Raw genomic sequence first — 22206 nt, forward strand, 5'->3', positions numbered from 1 at the left:
ATGATTCTCTGGCCAGTGGTTCTCTCCCACACTAACCTACCTCGCAGGGTTGTTGTGAGGATCAAATATGGGGGTGGGGAGGTGGAGGAGAACCCTGCACTTCCCCCAGGACTCCTGGGAGAACGGAGAGGGTAGAAACAGACTAAAATAAACTGCTTCATTCGAACCCACTCCAAGAAGAGGCTTTCAGCCACCCTCTTTTTTGGGGGGGGTGTCCTTTTAGCTGGAGATGCTGGCTGGAAGGAGGGGGAGTCCGCATTAACATTTCTGAGCAAGCCCCCCACCCACCCCCGGTGTCCTCCCAATATCTCTCCCTTCCCCCCCCCCCAAATGTCCTCCTTTGCATTCGCTGGATCCAGTTTCCCAAGGAATGGGATGGAAAAGAGGGAGGGGGAGGGGAGAGGAAGCCCCTCCCCCAGCTCCCACCCCCTCTGTATTTCTATAGGGAGGGAGGCGCTGCTCTCCCTCTCTCTCTCTCTCTCGCCCCCCTCGCCAGAGAAAGGGAAGGAGCAGCAGAGAGAGCGAGAGCGAGAGAGCGAGAGAGATCTCCCCACCCCCTCTTCCTGGGGGGCTCCGGGTGGATCCACGCGTCTGCAAGGAGGACCGGGCACGTGACCTCGGGAGTGGAGCCTCGGCCCCTCCTCGTGGGCGCGATCCGCGGCCCCTCCTCGCCTGCAAGGCAAGCGGGTACGTGGCCAGAGTGGGGCGGGTGGGGCTGAAGTCCGGGGACCCAGAGCTGGTGAGTGCAAAGTGCATCGGGGTGCCCAGGATGATGGGAGTGGGAGACAAAGGCCCGGGGGGTGGGGGGTGAGGGAGGGGGGAGCAAGTCTAGGGGTGGGGGAGGGAGAGGGCGCCCCTCCCCCCCCAGGTGACTGGGCCCATTCTCTTTGAATCCAAGCAGTGTCCGCTGCCCCTTCCTGGGGGAGAAGAAAAGGTTGCCAAACACGGCCCCTGGGATTCTGGAGGCATTGAAACCGGTTTCAAGCTAGTTCCCATTTGGAGGATTGAAATGGGACAAGGGATCTGCTAGTAGGCTTTTTGGGGTGGGGGGGGTGGGGGAGAAGTAGACACAGCCATTATGGGCAGGACAGGGGCTCAAGGCGATGGAGTGTTGGGGAGGGGGGAAGTCGTGGGGGGGGGGTGGCTGCCCCAATAACCTGGGAACCGGAGGAAGGTTTGGGTCTGAGCTTATTAGGGGGAGGAGCCCCCTGCCTCCCACTGCCCACCATCTCTTAATGTCCCTCTGAGTCGTAATGTTCCCCTGCCTTTCTCAGCCAGATAGATGTTTCCGTTTTGTTAGGGTGACTTGTACACACAGAAATGGGCTCTTTGTAAAAAAAAATGTGGTCTCCTCACGTCAGATTCAGGCACTGTCAGGAAAGGAATTGGCAGCAAAGCCAGGAGAACCTTCGAGTCCTGTTGGCAGCAGAGATGGAGAAGAGAGTGAAGGCGGAAGAATTTCCTGGCCCTGAAGCAGGAAGAGGCTCGGGTATCATCCAGGAAGGGAGCAGTGCAGAGGCCTGGGAAAGAAGAGTGCAGGAGAACCAGTCTGGGAGCAGCACCTGCTCAGACACGGAGCGCCAGGGCTTCAGGGACTTCTGCTACCAGGAGGCCAAAGGACCCCGAGAGGTTTGCAGCCGACTCCACCACCTTTGCCGCCAGTGGCTGAAGCCAGAAAGGAACACGAAAGCTGAGATGCTGGACCTGGTGGTCCTGGAGCAGTTCCTGGCTGTCCTGCCCCCGGAAATAGAGAGCTGGGTCAGAGAATGTGGAGCGGAGACCAGTTCCCAGGCGGTGGCCCTGACAGAAGGCTTCCTCTTGAGCCAGGCAGAGGACAAAGAGCAGGTGAGAGCATTTCATCCTGTTAGATCCAAAGGCGTGTGGTCTGAAAAATCACCACCAGTATCCCCAACATTTTGGGGCTGCCAATCAAGGTTGTGGTGTCCCATTCTCCCACCCACCTCCCCTGCCCCTCGTCCAACCATCCCACAGGTTCTGAGTGTCCATAATAGGCCCTCCTTAAGGCATCACAAAGCATCCATGAGCGGTTGTGACGGTCCAGGGAAAGAGGGGAGCCTTCTTCCGCCAGCAGCACAGTCGTCCCAGCAGAATAGGTTCTCAGCACCACACTTCTAGGCTTACAGCAGCTGAGAGACAATGAACTTCTGGGAGTTGCTTTCTCTTCATAGAATCATAGAATAGCAGAGTTGGAAGGGGCCTACAACATGCCCAGTTCTTTCAGTCTCTCTTCATAGAACTTTTTCCAGACCCTTGATCATCCTGGTTGCCCTCCTCTGAACATGCTCCAGCTTGTCTTCTCCCAGATGGTTTTAGGAGGGAGGTTTAGAAGCACTTTGCTTGTCTTCTTTTCATTCTAGGGATACATTTCTGGCCCAAATCCTTCTATGTTCCCCTGCCAAAGGCCCAGTTGCAGGACTTAGAATAACTTTAGAAGGAGACCTGACTGCAAATAGATTGGCAAATTCTACCAGTTGCCTTTGCCCGTCCCAGTTCTTTCCTTTCCTAATCCCCTTTTCCCCCTTCACTTTCCTCATTCCTTCTCCAGGTGGAGGGAATATTTGCCACGGATTCCCTGGAGGCAGAGAAGGCTCCGTTGGACACCACACAGGCGCCGCTGTTCAGGTGGACCTTCCAGGAGGGTGACGGAGGTCCCAGCTTCCTGGGTAAGGACTACTAGGGCATGTTTCATCGTGGGGAGGAGGCCCTTCCCTCTAACGTATTGGACAATGGAGTCACGTCTCAATAGATTCAACTGTAAAGAAATTAAAAACCAGCACTTTGAATTATGCCCAAATTAATGTGAAAAATGATTGAACCTTCTCAAGGAACTAAAAGGGAACATGCTTCTGAAGTATAAAATCTCTTCCCTCCATCTTTGCTTTCATCACAGGAAATGGAAGGACCTGCAGGGAGACTGAAATGTTTCTGGAAGCTTCTTCAAGGCCTCCGTCGCTTTGTGATGGAGAGGAAGCGGTTTCTTCACAGCCAGAGCAGGTAGGCCTGGGCTGCCTCCGTCCCCTGAACATCTCTGTGGGCCTGGAAGGATCTCCCCCTTTTCCTTTGTTCCTTTCCAAGATGGCTGCTAGGAAAGCCTTGAATGTCACTCAGGAAGCTCTGGCATTCGGAAGGAGAACGTCCAACCACCTCAACTCTACTGTTGTTCTGAATAATTACGTGACATGGAAGGAGAACATGGTCTCATTTTCTTCTGTCAGGGTCTGGTGACCTTTGAGGAGGTGGCCGTGCCTTTCTCGGAGGAGGAGTGGGCTCTGCTGGATCCAGGCCAAAGGACTCTGCACAAGGAAGTCATGGAGGAGAATTGTGGGATCCTGGCCTCTCTGGGTAAGGAATGGGATTCCTCTGAGTAAGACTCCCTCTTTGTCTTCTTGACAGATCCTAGAAGGTGGAAGTACGACTCCGTCTATATTAATGCATTGTGAGGCTATGAGTGAGGGCACAATGGCACCATTATTTTGTTCTTTCGAAGGCTAGAGGAGAGGGTTCAGAAAGGCTGTTTGGGACACTCTGGATGTTTGCTCTTATAGTGGGAAGTGCCAGATACAATGTCACTATTTCTGCCTTCTTTAAAAGGGCTTCCAGTTTCCAGACCTGCCCTCATCTCCAGACAGGTGAAAAAAGGGGAAGCTCCGGTTTTGGGAGCCTCCGAGGAAGGAGAGACATCAGCAGGTAGTTGGCTAGATCTGTGTAAGCCTTTGCCAGGTCTATAAAGCTCCGTGGTTTCCTGGCTCATAAGAACATAAAAAGAACCATACTGGATCAGGCCGAGGGTGCTGAACACGAGTGCAACAGCACCCTCCCACCCATGTTCCCCAGCAACTAGTGTGGACGGGCTTATTGCCTCTGATACGGGAGGTAGCATATAGCCATCAGGGCTAGTAGCCATGGATAGCCTTCACCTCCTCCAGGAATTCATCCAACCCTCTTTTAAAGCTATCCAAATTGGTGGCCATCGCTACATCTTGTGGTTGTGAATTCCATAGTTTAACTATGCGCTGTGGAGTCCATGGTCTCCTAGCACTGCCGGAACTATTCCCTGACAAATCTAAGGTTCTTAGTTTCCCATTCTTTTTTTATTAGAATTTTTTTATTTTAAACATCACAAACACAAAACCTTTACACCACACATAATACATACGAACAAAGGTTTACGCAAAACAACTACACTTACAGTAAAATACAATAAATTTTTTTGATAACGTTAAAGTATATTTTTGGCCCTCTTCATGCCAGAAATGCTAACTAATTTCTTAATTACTATTAATACGTTAATCAAATTCAATTCTTTCTTATGACATCTGAATCTTATAGATTGGATTCACAGAATCATACTTCATTTCCTTCCAATTCTATAATTACAATTAATACAGCAATCAAATTTATTTCTTCTCTCTTTTTTTCTTTTCTTTCCCCGTCTTAATACTAAAATCCACAAATACATCATTTTTCTCTGTCTCTTTCAGATGTTCTATCATAGAATCATAGAATCATAGAATAGCAGAGTTGGAAGGGGCCTACAAGGCCATCGAGTCCAACCCCCTGCTCAATGCAGGAATCCACCCTAAAGCATCACTGACAGATGGTTGTCCAGCTGCCTCTTGAAGGCCTCTAGTGTGGGAGAGCCCACAACCTCCCTAGGCAACTGATTCCATTGCCGCACTGCTCTAACAGTCAGGAAGTTTTTCCTGATGTCCAGCTGGAATCTGGCTTCCTTTAACATGAGCCCGTTATTCCGTGTCCTGCACTCTGGGAGGATCGAGAAGAGATCCTGGCCCTCCTCTATGTGACAACCTTTTAAGTCTTTGAAGAGTGCTATCATGTCTCCCCTCAATCTCCTCTTCTCCAGGCTAAACATGCCCAGTTCTTTCAGTCTCTCTTCATAGGGCTTTTTTCCAGACCCCTGATCATCCTGGTTGCCCTCCTCTGAACACGCTCCAGCTTGTCTGCGTCCTTCTTGAATTGTGGAGCCCAGAATTGGACACAATACTATAGATGAGGCCTAACCAGGGCCAAATAGAGAGGAACCAGGACCTCACGTGATTTGGAAGCTATACTTCTATTCATGTAGCCCAAAATAGCATTTGCCTTTCTTGCAGCCAAATCGCACTGTTGGCTCATGTTCAGCTTGTGATCTACAACAACTCCAAGATCCTTCTCGTTTGTAGTATTGCTGAGCCAAGTATCCCCCATCTTGTAACTGTGCATTTGGTTTCTATTTGCTAAATGTAGAACTTGGCATTTAACCCTATTAAATTTATTCTGTTGTGTTCAGCCCAGCACTCCAGCCTATCAAGATCACTTTGAAGTTTGTTTCTGTCTCCAGGGTATTAGCTATCCCACCCAATTTTGTGTCATCTGCAAATTTGATCAGCGTTCCCTGCACCTCCTCGTCCAAACCATTAATTAAAATGTTGAAGTGCACTGGGCCCAGGACTGAGCCCTGCGGTACCCCAAAAGTTTCCATTCCAACATACTTGTTGATCTTTCTCTCATTATTGCTGTGAGTTTTGCCATCTCTGCCAATTCTAACATCTTCATCCATTGTTGGTATTGTTTCATTCTTCCGGTTTTGTGCGTATAACAACTTCGCTGCTGCTATCATGTACAAAAATAAAGTTCCCCCTTCTCTTTTAGTTGTTTGTCCATTAATCCAGGTAAGAAAGCTTCCAGTTCAATTCTATATTTGTCTTTAATACTTTTTGAATTGAAGAGTGTATTTGGGTCCAAAATGTTTTGGCTTTTTTTTTTTTACAAGTCCACCAAAGATGATAAAAAGTTCCTTCTTCTTCCTTGCATTTCCAACATTTTCCTGAGGCACCCTTATATATTTTAGCAAATTTTACAGGTGACATATACCAAGTGTACATCATCTTATCAAAATTCTCTTTAAGTCTTTCACATTATGTATATTTTAAACCCTTTCCCTGCATACTTTCCCACTCTTCCATTAAGATGTTATGTCCAAAATTTTGTGCCCATTTTATCATACAATCTTTTACTTTCTCATCTTCCGTCTTATATCTTAACAACAATTTATACATCTTTGCAATAACATGTTCATCATTTGTACATAATGCCATTTCAAATTCAGATTTTGTTTGTTCAAATCCATGATTTTTCTTGTCTATTTTAAACCTTTCCATAATTTGTGCATAGGAAAACCATTGACATGTATGACCTTCTTTCAACAATCCTTCCCTTGTTTTTAACGTATATTCACCTTGTGACAATTCTAGTACATCATTATATGTCAACCATTTGTGCATACTTGTAAAATCCCTTCTATGAAGAGCCTCTTGCATTGATACCCATAATGGTGTTTTCTGACAAAACCTTAATTTGCATTTATTCCATATTCTTAAAATAGCACGTCTTACATAATGGTTATTAAATTCTACGTTAACTTTTGCTTTATCATACCACAAGTAACCATGCCATCCAAATCTCAATTCATGTCCTTCAAGTTCCAACATTCTTCTATTTTTTAATGACACCCACTCTTTCATCCACAATAAACAGCAGGCAGAGAAATACATTTTGAGTTCTGGTAGCCCCAGTTCTCTTTCTTTTGCATCTTGCAATATTTTAATTTTAACTCTTGGGTTTTTTTTTGCTTGCCAAATAAGCTTAGACATATCTCTCTGCCACTGCTTGAATAGTAAGTCCGATGTTACAATACTCATCTTGAGTATTGCGTCCAGTTCTGGGCTCCACAATTCAAGAAGGACGCAGACAAGCTGGAGTGTGTCCAGAGGAGGGCAACCAGGATGATCAGGGGTCTGGAAACAAAGCCCTATGAAGAGAGACTGAAAGAACTGGGCATGTTTAGCCTGGAGAAGAGAAGATTGAGGGGAGACATGATAGCACTCTTCAAAGACTTAAAAGGTTGTCACACAGAGGAGGGCCAGGATTTCTTCTCGATCCTCCCAGAGTGCAGGACACGGAATAACAGGCTCAAGTTAAAGGAAGCCAGATTCCGGCTGGACATCAGGAAAAACCTCCTGACTGTTAGAGCAGTACGACAATGGAACCAGTGACCTAGGGAGGATGTGGACTCTCTCACACTAGAGGCCTTCAAGAGGCAGCTGGACAACCATCTGTCAGGGATGCTTTAGGGTGGATTCCTGCATTAAGCAGCGGGTTGGACTCGATGGCCTTGTAGGCCCCTTCCAACTCTGCTATTCTATGATTCTGTATATTGTATGTAACCAGAACTTTAGAATAAAAATAGGGGGGAAAGGAATGTGGAAAGTGTTTCAGTAGCAGCATGAGTCTTAGGCCATAGCTAGACCTAAGGTTTATCCCAGGATTGTCCTGGGGTCAAACCTGTTCATCTAAGTGCCACACAGGGCATCCAGAGCTCAGGCAGGTACAAACCCGGGATGATCCTGGGATAAACCTTAGGTCTAGCTACGGCCTTAGAAACTGGACAGCCGTCTGTCAAGTATGCTTTAGGGTAGATTCCTGCGTTGAGCAGGTAGTTGGACTCAATGGCCTTATAGGCCCCTTCCAGCTCTACTATTCTATGATTCTATAGTTTGAAACAAAAATAACATTCTTGGCAGAACATTAATTTTAATTGTTGCAATTCTCCCCAAAAGTGACAATTGAATCTTTTCCCATATTCCAAGTTCCTTTTAACGTCATTCCACATCTTAACATAATTATTCTGAAATAACATACAATTCATATTTGTTAATACAATCCCCAAGTATTGTACCTTCTTTTCAATTTGGAAACCTGTCTTTTCTATCAGTGTTACTTGTTATTGAGAATTCATATTCTTTGTTAACATCTTTGTTTTCTGTTTGTTAACTTAGGGTGACCATATGAAAAGGAGGACAGGGCTCCTGTATCTTTAACAGTTGCATAGAAAATGGAATTTATTTATTTATTTATTTATTACATTTTTATACCGCCCAATAGCCGAAGCTCTCTGGGCGGTTCACAAAAATTAAAACCACAGTAAAACACCCAACAGTTTAAAACACAATTACGAAATACAGTATAAAAAGCGCAACCAGGATAAAACCACACAGCAAAGTTGATATAGGATTAAAATACAAAGTTAAAACAGTAAAATTTAAATTTAAGTTAAAATTAAGTGTTAAAATACTGAGTGAATAAAAAGGTCTTCAGCTGGCGACGAAAGCAGTACAGTGTAGGCGCCAAGCGGACCTCTCTGGGGAGCTCGTTCCACAACCGGGGTGCCACAGCGGAGAAAGCCCTCCTCCTAGTAGCCACCTGCCTCACTTCCTTTGGCAGGGGCTCATGGAGAAGGCCCCCTGTAGATGATCTTAAGGTCCGGGTAGGTACATATGGGAGGAGGCGTTCCTTCAGATAACCTGGCCCCAAACCGTTTAGGGCTTTAAATGTTAATACCAGCACTTTGAATTGGGCCCGGACCTGGACTGGCAGCCAGTGAAGTTGTAAAAGGACTGGCGTAATGTGATCTCACCGGCCAGTCCCTGTTAATAACCTTGCTGCCCTGTTTTGCACCAGTTGAAGTTTCCGGACCGTTTTCAAAGGCAGCCCCACGTATAACGCATTGCAGTAATCCAAACGAGAGGTTATCAGAGCATGGATAACTGTAGCTAAGCTATCTCTGTCCAGATAAGGGCGCAGCTGGTATATCAGCCTGAGCTGATAAAAGGTGCTCTTTGCCACTGAGTTCACCTGTGCCTCAAGTGACAGTTCTGGATCCAAGAGCACCCCCAAACTACGGACCCGATCCTTTAGGGGGAGTGCAACCCCGTCCAGGACAGGGCAAACATCACCTCGCCGGACAGAAGAACCACCCGCTAACAGTACCTCCGTCTTGTCTGGATTGAGTCTCAGTTTATTAGCCCTCATCCAGTCCATTACCGTGCCCAGACACTGGTTCAGAACAGCCACTGCCTCACCTGGGTTTGATGAAAAGGAAAGGTAGAGCTGGGTATCATCCGCATATTGATGACACCTCAGTCCACATCTCCGGATAACCTCCCCCAGCGGCTTCATGTATATGTTAAACAGCATAGGGGATAAGATAGAGCCCTGTGGAACCCCATGGCTTAGGTGCCACGGCACAGAGCAATAATCCCCCAGCACCACCTTCTGGAATCGGCCATCCAAGTAGGAGCGGAACCACTGCAACGCAGTACCTCCAACTCCCAGCTCAGACAACCTATCCAGAAGGATACCATGGTCGATGGTATCGAAGGCCGCTGAGAGGTCCAGGAGAACCAACAGGGTCGCACTCCCCCTGTCTCTCTCCCGACAGAGGTCATCCCACAGGGCGACCAAGGCAGTTTCCGTTCCAAAACCAGGCCTGAAGCCCGATTGAAATGGGTCTAGATAATCCGTTTCATTCAAGAGTGCCTGGAGTTGTCCTGCAACCACCCGCTCAAGCACCTTGCCCAGGAAAGGGATATTAGCCACCGGCCTATAGTTGTTAACATCCTCCGGGTCCAGATTAGGCTTCTTCAGGAGTGGTCTAATTACCGCCTCTTTTAAAGAGGCCGGCACCACTCCCTCTCTCAAGGAGGCATTTACAACCTCCTGGACCCAGCCGGCGATCCCCTCCTTATTTGATGTAATGAGCCATGAGGGGCAAGGGTCAAGCACACAGGTGGTCGACCGGACTTGGCCAAGCACCTTGTCCACATCCTCGGGCCTCACTAACTGAAACTCATCCAATAAAACTGAACCGGACGGCGCTCTGAACACCTCTACTAGTGGAGCTGCATTAAGTGTGGTGTCCAATTCATGACGAATCTGAGCGACTTTATCTTCAAAGTGCCGTGCAAATTTGTCACAGCGTGCTACCGAGGGTTCCACCATCTCTCGCCCTGGCCCAGAGTGTAACAGGCCGCGAACCACCCGGAAAAGCTCCGCCGGACGACACTGAGAAGACGCAATGCTGGTGGAAAAGAACTGCCTCTTTGCCACCCTCACCGCCACAGAGTAGGCTCGATAGTGAGCTCTAGCCCGTGTTCGATCAGACCCAGCACGAGTCTTCCTCCACCTGCGTTCTAGCCGTCTCCCCTCTTGCTTCATCGCCCTCAGCTCAGGTGTATACCAAGGAGCTGACCGGGCTCTGCTCAGAGGGAGAGGACGCTTGGGCGCGATCGTGTCAACCGCCCGAGTCATCTCTGCATTCCACAGAGCGACCTGGGCTTCGACAGGAGCACCGGCCATACCAGCAGGAAAATCCCCCAGAGCCCTCTGGAATCCATCGGAGTCCATTAGCCTCCGGGGGCGGACCATTTTAATAGGCCCCCCACCCTTGCAGAGGGGAAAGGCCGCCGAGAGTCTAAACCTCAGTAGGAAGTGATCTGACCATGACAAGGGGGTAGATGTTAGTTCCCCCACTTCCAGATCACCATCCTCCTGCCCAGTCGAGAAAACCAGATCAAGCGTGTGTCCCTTTGCGTGTGTTGGGCCGATGACATGTTGAGACAGCCCCATGGTTGTCATGGCAGCCATGAAGTCCTGAGCCGCTCCAGAGACAGCAGCCTCGGCATGGAAGTTGAGATCCCCCAGAACCACCATCCTGGGGGTTCTCAACACCAGGTCCGAGACAACCTCCGTCAGCTCAGGCAGGGAGACTGTGGGGCAGCGGGGTGGACGGTACACCAGCAGAATCCCTAATCTGTCTCGAGTACCCAACACACAGTACAGACACTCAAGATCAGCACTCGACTGAACAGGAAGCCTAGAGAGGGAGATTGTATTCCTATAGATCACGGCAACCCCCCCTCCCCGGCCCTCGAGTCTGTGCTGGTGCTGCACCGAGTACCCAGGAGGGCAGAGCTGGGTGAGAGCAACCCCTCCCAGTTCCGCAGGTGTCATTTGTATGTATGGAGAACCTGGTGAAATCCCCTTTTCATCACAACAGTTAAAGCTGCAGGAGCTATACTAGAGTGACCAGATTTAAAAGAGGGCAGGGCACCTGCAGCTTTAACTGTTGTGATGAAGAGGGGATTTCACCAGGTTCTCCTTATATACAAATGACACCTGCTGAAATTCCCTTTTCAATACAAATGTTAAAAATACAGGAGCCCTGTCCTCCTTTTCATAGGGTCACCGTAGTTAACTTTAAAAGCTGTCACTGCTCCCAAATTCTTTCAATTTACTCATCAGGGTTTCCATTCTTCAGTTAGCCAGAATGACAAGCAGCAATAAATTTATTTTATTTATTTATTTATTACACTTATATACCACTCCCATAGCCAGGGCTCTCTGGGCGGTTTACAGAAATTCTAAAATTGAGATAAAAACAAGTATACAAAATTTAAAACTCTAAAACACAGAACATACACACATAAAGCATTAAAAAACGTTAAAAAACTAAACATGTGGGTGATTAAGATGTGCCGCCATATGCCTGGGCAAAGAGGAAAATCTTAACCTGGCGCCGGAAAGATAGCAGTGTTGGTGCCAGGCGAGCCTCGTCAGGGAGATCCTTCCATAGTCTGGGGGTCACCACCGAAAAGGCCCTGTCAAGCACTAGTACACCCACATTTTTTAAAAAAACACACACCACGCAAACATTGTTGTGACGTGAGAGCTATGCCAGAATGTACTAGAAAGTTACCTATAAACATTGAGATATATAAAGTAAAAGCTCTGTGTCCCACTCTGGTTGACATTTCTATCTATTCTCACAGGCTGTTTCCATATATTTTGAAGGATTCATCCTCCCACTATTCTGATAACCAAAATAGCAACTCATTGGGTTTCCTTTCGTTTTCTTCTTTCAGCTGATGGGAATGAGAGCGATCAAAATGACCCACACCGGAGAATAAAAACTGAGGACCCAGGGCAGTGGGGAAGCACATCCCCTTCTTTATCAGCGTCCAACTTCCATGAATGTCCCACAGCAGAATATGTTTTTGAAGCAAACGAAAGGAATATTCACACAGGGGAGGTACCATGGATATGCTCCAAATGCGGAAAGTGTTACACTGAGGAGACGCACCTTATTCAGTGTGAAAGAAGAGACGCCAAAGGGAAAAGATTTCAAAGCTCGGCGTGTAAAAATCAGTTCAGTGGCAGCTCAGATTCTAACTTGCGTCAACGAAATCACAAAGCAGAGAAGCCTTTTAAATGCTCAGAGTGTGGGAAGACGTACGCTAATAGAGGAAGCCTTAGGGTACATAAAAGAATCCACACAGGCGAAAAGCCCTATAAATGCTTAGAGTGTGGTGAGTGTTTCAGTTGGAGCACAGCATTAACCCTCCATCAAAGAAATCGCACAGGGGAGAAGCCCTATAGATGTTTAGAGTGCGGGAAGGGTTTTAGTCAGATCTCAACACTTAAAGCCCACAATAGAATCCACACAGGCGAGAAGCCCTATAGATGCTTAGAGTGTGGGAAGGGTTTTAGTCAGATCTCAACACTTAATGCCCACAACAGAATCCACACAGGGGAGAAACTGTATAAATGCTTAGAGTGTGGCAAGAGCTTTACTAGGAGGGCAGGCGTTAAAAGGCATGAAACAATTCACACAGGCCAGAAGCCCTATAAATGCTTAGAGTGTGGAAAGAGTTTCAGTTGGAGCTCAACATTTAAACTCCATCAAAGTAATCATACAGGGGAGAAGCCCTATAGATGCTTAGAGTGTGGAAAGAGCTTCATTCTCAGTTCGGACTTTAAAAAACATCAGAGAATCCACACAGGCGAGAAGCCCTATAAATGCTTAGAGTGCGGGAAGGGTTTTAGTCAGACCTCAACACTTAATGCCCACAATAGAATCCACACCGGGGAGAAACCATATAAATGCTCAAAGTGTGGAAAGAGCTTTACTAGCAGGTCAGGCGTTAAAAGGCATGAAAGAATTCACACAGGGGAGAAACCCTGTAAATGCGCTGAGTACAGAGAGGCTTCAAATACAGCAGAGCCCTTAAAAAACATCAAAGAATTCACATTGGAGGAGCCCTAGAAATGTGAAGTGTGCAAAGGGCTTCCACTCGTGATACGTACAGTAAAAAACATAGAACAAATCCACACTGGAGATGCCCAAGAGCTTCAGGGAAATCAGGGTCTATAAAACCCATCCAGAAATTCACACAAGGGAGGAACTTTTTAAATGTTCTGCCTGTGGAAAGATTTTTCTTAACAGCAAAAACCTTCAGCTGCAAGAAAATTCAGACCATTGAGAAACTATATCAATGCATAGAGTGTGGGAAGAGTTTCAGTTAGAGCTCAATCCTTAAAACCCATCAAAGAATTCATACAGAGAAGGAGCCCTGTAAATGTGTAGATTGTAGGGGTGTGCACGGACCCCCCGCTCCGCTTCACTTCCAGATCCGCGATTTGCGGATCGGGCCGCTTCGCTCCGCCCCCGCTCCGCCCATGTCTGCTCCGCTCCGCTCGGAGCTCCGGATCAGAGCTCCGTTTTCCCCCCCCCATAGGCTAAAAAAGTATACAACTTTTTTTCTGTGAAAGTTAGAAACCTCAAGTTTGGCACCATGACACCTCATGGAGGTATACACACGCACGCCAAGACTCAAGGCAATCCCATCATCCCCTGATTTTTGGGGAATTTACGAAAATCAGGCACCCCATTCACACCCCTTTCCATAGCTCCGTCAATTTGCATGTTAGAAACCTCAAACTCACCACCATGACAGCTTATCCAGGGATACACATACACGCCAAGACTCAAGGCAGTCCCATCATCCCCTGATTTTTTGGGAATTTATGAAAATCCAACACCCCATTCACACCCCTTTCCATAGCTCTGTCAATTTGCACGTTAGAAAGTAAAACCTCAAACTCACCACCATGATAGCTTATCCAGGGATACACACGCACGCCCAGACTCAAGGCAGTCCCATCATCCCCTGATTTTTGGCGGGGCTTAAACCTGCAGACATCTCAATGGGGCCATTTCAAAGGAAATCCCAACATGCCATGAATTGGGGAGTAGAGATAAACCTATGAATCTTCTTCCACACTTGAAAAATGGATTTGGAACTTCCAAAACTCCAAGTGAGCGCAGGAAGGACTTCTCCCCTGAGTCAAAGCAAGACACACACAACATCCCTGCAAGGCGGGCAGGGGAGGAGAGAGGGAAGGCAGGCAGCAGACATTTCTGGGGGCATAAGGAAGTGAGCCAAGGATAAGCCAGTAATGCATATAAAATGGAATAAATAAACAAAGGAGGGGTGGAATTAAAAGCAGCAGTGTTGCTGAATAAACAACAAGAAGAACTTTTTTAAAAAGGCTATATCTGTCTTTTACCAGCAATAGGGGGACATGCCCAGGGGAGGGGGAAGCAGCAGCTGCCAATTTGACTGGTGGTCAACCAGTCTTTTAAGAAGCAAGGCTGTCAGTTCAACTCATTAAAGCCATTGCTTCACCACAGCAGAAAAGTGGAACTGTCACTTCAACTCATGATAGGCATTGCTCCACCACTAAGAGAAGTAGACCGCTCACTTCAACTCATGATAGGCATTGCTCCACCAGGTTACTCTCTTTGGAAGGCTCTAATGGCCCTCCAAGTACAGGAGAGAGCGGGGGCACGTCCACATGGGATGCCCTAGGGGAGCTCATCCCCTTGCACCACATCTTTTCAGTTGTTCCCCAAAGTTAGGGTGGGTAGCAGTGCTGTGTTTCTATCTCTTATTATTGGCTTAGTATATGATTTCACAGGTTGTGTTTGTGCATTTGGTGGGGCTACTGTTTTAAAAAACACTGGGAAAAGTCCGTTCAGACTAAGAAAGAGAAGTTCCCAGAATCCCAAGTTACCCGTTTTGCCTATCCCCTCCTCCAACTTTGGGATCATGTGATCATGACCGGGAGTTGACTCTGCCCCTCAGCCCTTTGGAAAAGGTATTTTTCCCGCCGGTTTTTAAAAAAATTCTAGCGTGCGACCCGCACCACGTAGAGAGGTGAGAGTAGTCTCAAAATGACCCCCATCCGCGAGTCTCTAAGCACAAGAATTTTCAGAAAGATATCATCAAAAACAACACAGTTATCCCCCTTTCTTTTCCGCAATGCAATCCTATGGGCGAAATGTTTCAAGATGGCGATAGAAGCGGAACGCGGAAACCGGAGCGCTCCGAAAATGGGCGCTTCTCTTCGCCTTGCTTCTAGGGGTCCGCAGTCCGCTTCTACTCCGCCTCTGGGCAAGGCGGAGCAGGCCAATTCGCTCCTGCTTCTGCGCTTCTAATCGGAGCGGAGCACATGCCTAGTAGATTGCATACTGAGCTTCAACCTCAACAAGCACGTCATAAAAGACATTGAAGAATTCACCTTGGGGAGGAGCTCTGTCAATGCTCAGAGTGCAAAAAGAGTTTCCATCCATGCAAGTGCCTGAAATTGCACCAAAAATCACACCTTGGGAGGGATCTATAAATCCTAGCAGAGTCTGGAATGTGGGAAGGTCTTTAAATGGAGTGCAGCCTCCTAATTTTGAAAAAAATCAATCACCCAATAAACACAAAACTTGGGTTTTCCAGGTTTTCTCAAGCTCCAAAATTCATGCTGTTAAGGCCACACCTTTAACAGATGTGTTGCTTAGGAAATGTGAGTCTTGTATGGAATGAGCTCCCCAACCAGGCCCGACTGGCGCCAACTTTGCCATCTTTTCGGCGCTGAGTCAAGACATTTCTGCCTTTTCCCAGGCATTGGGCAGCATGTGATGCGTTTTAATCGAACCCGGGTTTCTTTTATGGTTTGGTTGACCGCTCAAAGTTGGTGTAGGAGGTATGTTGCCTGTGTGTATTCTGTCTGTTGTTGCTTTTAATGTTTTTAACATGTTGCATATCGTTTTTCATGCTTTTCATCTTTGCAAACTGCCCAGAAAGAGCTATGAGTGCTATAAAAATGTAATAAAGAATAATATGTAAGTAATTGTATGTTGCGTTTAATTCCGAATTCACCACTTCCTTGTAACTGCTTGGCAGAATGGAGGACCCACGTTGAGTCTATGCAACCAGAGTTGCCGTTACCAGAGTTACCCTAACCCGTCATAAATTAAATGGCAAATTCTGCTACATCTCAGTATATTATCAGCTTCCCTTTTTATTGTCCTACAATATTTTGAAGATATCCTATTTGTAATTCCAATGGAATCCCATGTCTACTCAGAAGGAAGCTTACTCCCACGTAATAACCTTATTAAGGTGGAAAATTATCCCCACTAACATGGTAGGGAGCCCGCTGAGTAGACATAGTAATAATACTTGGCATTTGCATAGCGTTTACAGAATTTGTCCTGGGCACCAACACAAAATGGCTGCCACGGGAGGTGTGGCCGAGTCAACAAAGGAAAAAACCCGCATAGTTCCTGCACTGAGGAGGGGGTTGGACTCGATGGCCTTATAGGCCCCTTCCAACTCTACTATGCTATGATTCTCAAAAGTACAAGGCAGAGATGGGCACTCCCTTTCATACAGCACACTCACCATCTATCATGGAACTGACCATTTTGGGGAGCATATCACTAACATCGTCCAGGCCAACAATAAAGTATTCTTTAATTATATTAGTAGCAGGAAGCCAACTAGGGTGGCAGTCAAACCACTGGATGAAAATAGGGTTAAAGGGGGACAAGGAGATTGCAGAGAAGCTGAGTGAATCCTTCTCATCTATCTTCACAGCAGATAGTAGTGATAAAAGATGAAGTTCTCAAATCTTATAGACAAATTGAAGGTTAATATATCACCCAGTCCAGACAGTATTCATCCTAGAGGTCATGAAAAGCTGAAATATGAAATTGCAAAGATATATAACATGTCCCTAAGATCAGTCTCTGTATCAGAGGACTGGAGAATGGCTAGTATAATACCAAGTTTTAAAAAGGAATCCAGGGGGGGAATCATAGAAATTACAATCGGTTAACGTCTGTTCTGGGTAAATTGGTTGAAAGCATCACTGAGGATAAAATTAGAAAACACAAGCCCTGCTGGGAAAAAGTCAACTTGGTTTCTGCAAAGGTACATTCTGTCTCGCTAACATTTTAGAGTTCTTTGAGAGTGCCAGTCCATGTGGACTGGAATGCTCAGTTAAACACTGGACTTCCAAAAGGCTTTTGTCAAAGTCCATCACGAAAGACTCGTGAGCAAAGTTATGAGTCATGGAATTAAGAGAAGAGGTCAGTAACTGGTTAAAGAACATAAAGCAGAGAGTAGGAATAGATGGTCAATTCTCCCTATGGAGGGATGTAAATAGTACATTCCCACAGCAATCTATATTGGGATCAACGTTTTTCAACTGGTTTATAAATGACCTTGAAGAGGTGAAGTGACCAAGTTTGCAAATGGCACCAAATTACTTCAGGTGGTTAAAACAAATAGGAGCTCCAGCCCTGTTCTGCACTTTTCCAGCTCCATACATTACTTTGCAGTGTGGTGACCAGAACTGTACACAGTATTCCAAGTGAGAACACACCATAGATTTGTATAAAGGCAGTATGATATGGCCAGTTTCATTCTCAATTCCATTTCTAAAAATGCCTAACGTGGAGTTTGCCTTCTTTACAGCGGCCGCACACTGGGTGGACATTTTCATCGAGCTGTCCACCACAACCCCAAGATCTCTTTCTTGTTCGGTCACCACCAGCTCAGATCCCATTAGGTTATACTTGAAGTTGGGGGGTTATTTGCCCCCACACGTATCACCTTACACTTGCTTCCATTGAACCGCATCTGCCATTTGGACGCCCACTCTCCCAGCTTGGAGAGATCCCTTTGGAGCTCCTCACAATCCCTTTGGGTTTTAACAACCTTAAATAATTTGGTGTCATCAGCAACCGTGGCCACTTCAATGCTCACTCCTAATTCCAGATCATTTATGAACAAGTTGAAAGGAATTGGTCCCAATACCGATCCCTGTGGGACCCCGTTATTTACTTCCCTCCATGGTCAATACCAGGGATTCAGGGAACCTTAATTTCAGGGAACCAGTCAAGGGCCATGCAGGGAACGCTGATCAAATTTGCAGATGACACAAAATTGGGTGGGATAGCTAATACCCTGGAAGACAGAAACAAACTTCAAAGTGGTCTTGATAGGCTGGAGTGGTGGGCTGAAAACAACAGAATGGAATTTAATAGGGATAAATGCCAAGTTCTACATCTAGGAAATAGAAACCAAATGCACAGTTACAAGATGGGGGATACTTGGCTCAGCAATACTACAAACGAGAAGGATCTTGGAGTTGTTGTAGATCACAAGCTGAATATGAACAGTGCAATATGGCTGCAAGAAAGGCAAATGCTATTTTGGGCTGCATGAATGAAGTATAGCTTCCAAATAATGTGAGGTCCTGGTTCCTCTCTATTCGGCCCTGGTTAGGCCTCATCTAGTTCTGGGCTCCACAATTCAAGAAGGACGCAGACAAGCTGGAGCGTGTTCAGAGGAGGGCAACCAGGAGTATCAGGGGTCTGGAAACAAAGCCCTATGAAGAGAGACTGAAAGAACTGGGCATGTTTAGCCTGGAGAAGAGAAGATTGAGGGGAGACATGATAGCACTCTTCAAATACTTAAAAGGTTGTCACACAGAGGAGGGCCAGGATCTCTTCTCGATCCTCGCAGAGTGCAGGACACGGAATAACAGGCTCAAGTTAAAGGAAGCCAGATTCCAGCTGGACATCAGGAAAAACTTCCTGACTGTTAGAGCAGTATGACAATGGAACCAGTGACCTAGGGAGGTGGTGGTCTCTCCCTCACTAGAGGCCTTCAAGAGGCAGCTGGACAACCATCTGTCAGGGATGCTTCTGCACTGAGCAGGGGGTTGGATTCGATGGCCTTGTAGGCCCCTTCCGACTCTACTATTCTATGATTCTATGGTGGCACCGGAAGCTGCCAGAAGAAAGATGGCGGCGGTGGACACAGGGAAGTGGGGGAGGGGGGCTTACCTGCTGCCTCCATCTCCGCCACCGTCTTTCTTCTGGCGGCTCCCGGTGCCACCAGCGGAAATGAAAAGGAGTAGGCCGCGCGATATCTTAAAATCACACGGCCTACTCCCTTTCATTTCTGGCGCCAGAAGAAAGATGGCGGCGGAGGCAGCAGGTAAGGAGACTGCTGGGGGAAGGGCGGCTCCGAAGCGCCAAAGCATCCCGAAGCTTCGGAGCCAATTGGCTTTGGCTTCGGACCGCCTCACCCGAACCGCCTCGGATCCAGTTCGGAAGGGTCCGAACCACCCCGATCCGCCTCGGTGCACAGCCCTTGATTCCAAAAACCTTCCAAGGAAAGCTCACCTATCTGTCAAGTTGTTTTTTTAGTCCCCATCTCGCCCCACCCACGCACCCCAACATCCTTGCTGCTGGAAGAGATCCTGGGTGGGGAACCTGCATGCGCATTTCTGAGGAAATCTCCACTCCCACCCCACCCCCACTTTCACTTTCACTTTGGGCCCCCAAGGACAAAATCCCACCCATCCAAGCTCCACCAGTTCCGCCTTTGCATGGAACAGGCCGGTCCCAGCTTCCCCAGAAAGAATGGGATGGAAAAGGGGGAGGAGAGAAAACCAGACCCACACCCACCAGGTCAGATCCCTTTGTATTTCCAGGGAGGTAGGCGGGGGTTTCTCTCTCTCTCTCCCCCCCCCCGCCCCGTGAGAGAAAGGCGGCAGCAGAGAGAAGAGCTCCTGCGCTGCCTCCTCTCTCCCTGGCTCGACGCGGAAACGATCCACCTCTTCGCAAGGAGCCCTTGCGGGATTTTCTCCAGGGAGGCGCGTTCCCACGCGGTGCCGCTTCCTATGGCGAGTTTGGGGGAGAAGATGGGGGCCTCGGCCCCGCGGAGCCCCCAAATGGGAGCTGGTGAGTGCAAAGCGCATTGAGGGTGGGTGGGGGGTCCCCCAGGAGGATGGGTAAATGCCCAGGAGGGTGGGAGCCCCCCCAGGGGATGGGCTACACAGATGCACGCACGAACCCCCTGCGCGCAAGGCACGTGGAGAAGTCACAGCTTCTGCAAGCTCAGAGTAGTCCCAATGGGGCATGGAGGAAGGGCAGGATCCTGCAAGGATTCAAATGAGGCGCAGCAAGGGAAGCGATGGGCAGTGATGGGTGTGTGACCTGGAACTAGCCCAGGTGGGCTGGGATTAAGCAGCGAAGGGGAAAACGTTGCATCCTCCATTTTAGGAATGAGTTTCCGAAAAGTTTTCTTTCTCACCTAGTAGAAACACCAAACACCTTCGACGAACGGACCCCAGGGAGAAATCTGGCAGTGTTGAGATGAACAACTCGAGCAGCAGGCGTTTTTAGATGCTGTTCTAAATCATAAAAGGAAATTCCAGCCAACTTCGGTAGTATTGCCTAGTAGTTGGAGGAGACGGAACACCTCCGTTCACATGGCACGTTGGGACGACCCCTGAATCGGCAGATGAGATAACTGGTCATTCCCCTTGCCCCTCTTCATGCACACACACACACACACCCCACCTCAAACCTGCCGTTTTAACATCTTGCCTGATGAAGAGACCTGCAGATCTCAAAAGCTTGCATCGGTTTTGTGATATTTTGTTTGGCCTAACCCAAGCACCATTACAGCAGTTTGGATTCTTGAGATTTGAAAAAGATGAAACTGATGGAATTGATTTTTGCGATGTATGTAAAGGCCCTCAACAGCAGGAAATGTTTTTAAAAATTGTACAAGGAGCCCACGATAAATGGATTAAAAATAAATAAATGCAGACACCCACAAGCACCAGAAACTGTTACAATATACAACCCCCCCCCAATTGATTTCTAAAAATATGCAAGGCTCTGCAGCACCAGAAATTTATTTCAAAATGTATATACCCCATAAATTTATTTTTAAAAATATAAAAAATCTCCCCATAAATTGATCTTTAAAATTATGCAAGGACCCCCCACCCCTTAAATTGATTTTTTTAAAATATGCAAGGACCCACAGCACCAGAAACTGATTTTTTAATATACAACCCTGCAATAAATTGATTTTTAGAAATATAAAAAGCTCTCAAGCACCATAAATTGACTCCTACACTATAAATTTATTTCTAAAACTATGAAAAGATTTCTCCGCCCCTGCCCCCCAATGAATTGAAAGCACACATCACAAGCACCGGAAATGCACACACACATACTAGTGAGTCCTTCCTCTCACATATAGACACGCACCAAATAAACTCTTTCTTTTGGGTTCTCTCTCCTTACACTCTTGACTTGTGCACTGTGTGGTGGAAAGTAAACATAAGAATATCAGCAGTGCCCTGATGCTGGATCAGACCAAGGGTCCATCTAGTCCAGCACTCTGTTCACACAGGGGCCAACCAGCCATCGGCCAGGGACGAACAAGCAGGACACAGTGCAACAGCACCCTCCCGCCCATGCTCCCCAGCAACTGGTACACACAGGCTTACTCCGAGAGAGGCTCGGAGTGGGGCAACGAGGGATAGGGCCTTTTCGGTGGTGGCCCCCAGACTGTGGAATGATCTCCCTGATGAGGCTCGCCTAGCACTAACACTACTATCTTTCCGGCGCCAGGTTAAGACTTTCCTCTTTGCCCGGGCATATGGTGGCACATCCTAATTACCCACATGTTTAGTTTTTAATTGGTTTTTAATGCTCTATGTGTGTATGTACTGTGTTTTAGAGTTTTAAATTTTGTATTCTTGTTTTTATCTCATTTTTAGAATTTCTGTAAACCGCCCAGAGAGCCCTGGCTATGGGAGCGGTATATAAGTATAATAAATAAATAAATAAAATAAAATAAATCCTGCCTCGAATATTGGAGATAGCACACAACCATCAGGGCTAGTAGCCATTGATAGCCTTCTCCTCCAGGGATTTATCCAACCCCCTTTTAAAGCCATCCAAATGGGTGGCCCCCACTACATCTTGTGGTAGTGAGTTCCGTAGTTTAACTGTGCGCTGCGTGAAGAAGTCCTTCGTTTTATCCGTCCTGAATCTCTCACCAATCAGCTTCACGGGATGACCCATTTGGGTTCTAGTATTTAGGAAGAGGGTGAAAAATTGCCCAGAGAGCTTCGGCTATTGGCCGGTATAGAAATACAATAAATAAATAAATCCTCATTCTCCACACCATGGATAATTTTGTATACCTGTATCATGTCTCTCCTTAGCCTTTTTTTTTTTATGTTAAACCATTGCCACTGTTGTAACCTAATAGGGGAAATGCTCCAGCCCCTTAATGATTTTATTGTCCATTTCTGCATATATGCACACAAAGTAGCTTACATTTGATTTTC

General features: G+C 47.1%; 2 protein-coding genes across 2 annotated transcripts in view; one reads left to right on the forward strand and one right to left on the reverse strand.

Annotated features, from left to right (window-relative positions):
* Window positions 1-22206, reverse strand: part of LOC134396354 (zinc finger protein 883-like) — a 234424-nt gene that overhangs the window by 51343 nt on the left and 160875 nt on the right. The window lies entirely within an intron of this gene.
* Window positions 637-22206, forward strand: part of LOC134396268 (uncharacterized) — an 853762-nt gene continuing 832192 nt past the window's right edge. Inside the window, 2 exon segments of the mRNA XM_063122688.1 lie at window positions 637-687; window positions 1362-1845. Coding sequence (XP_062978758.1) covers window positions 1432-1845 — 414 coding nt within the window. The 5' untranslated portion in view covers window positions 637-687; window positions 1362-1431.

The sequence above is a fragment of the Elgaria multicarinata genome, chromosome 3 (genome assembly GCF_023053635.1).
Source record: "Elgaria multicarinata webbii isolate HBS135686 ecotype San Diego chromosome 3, rElgMul1.1.pri, whole genome shotgun sequence".
NCBI classification, from domain to species: domain Eukaryota; kingdom Metazoa; phylum Chordata; class Lepidosauria; order Squamata; family Anguidae; genus Elgaria; species Elgaria multicarinata.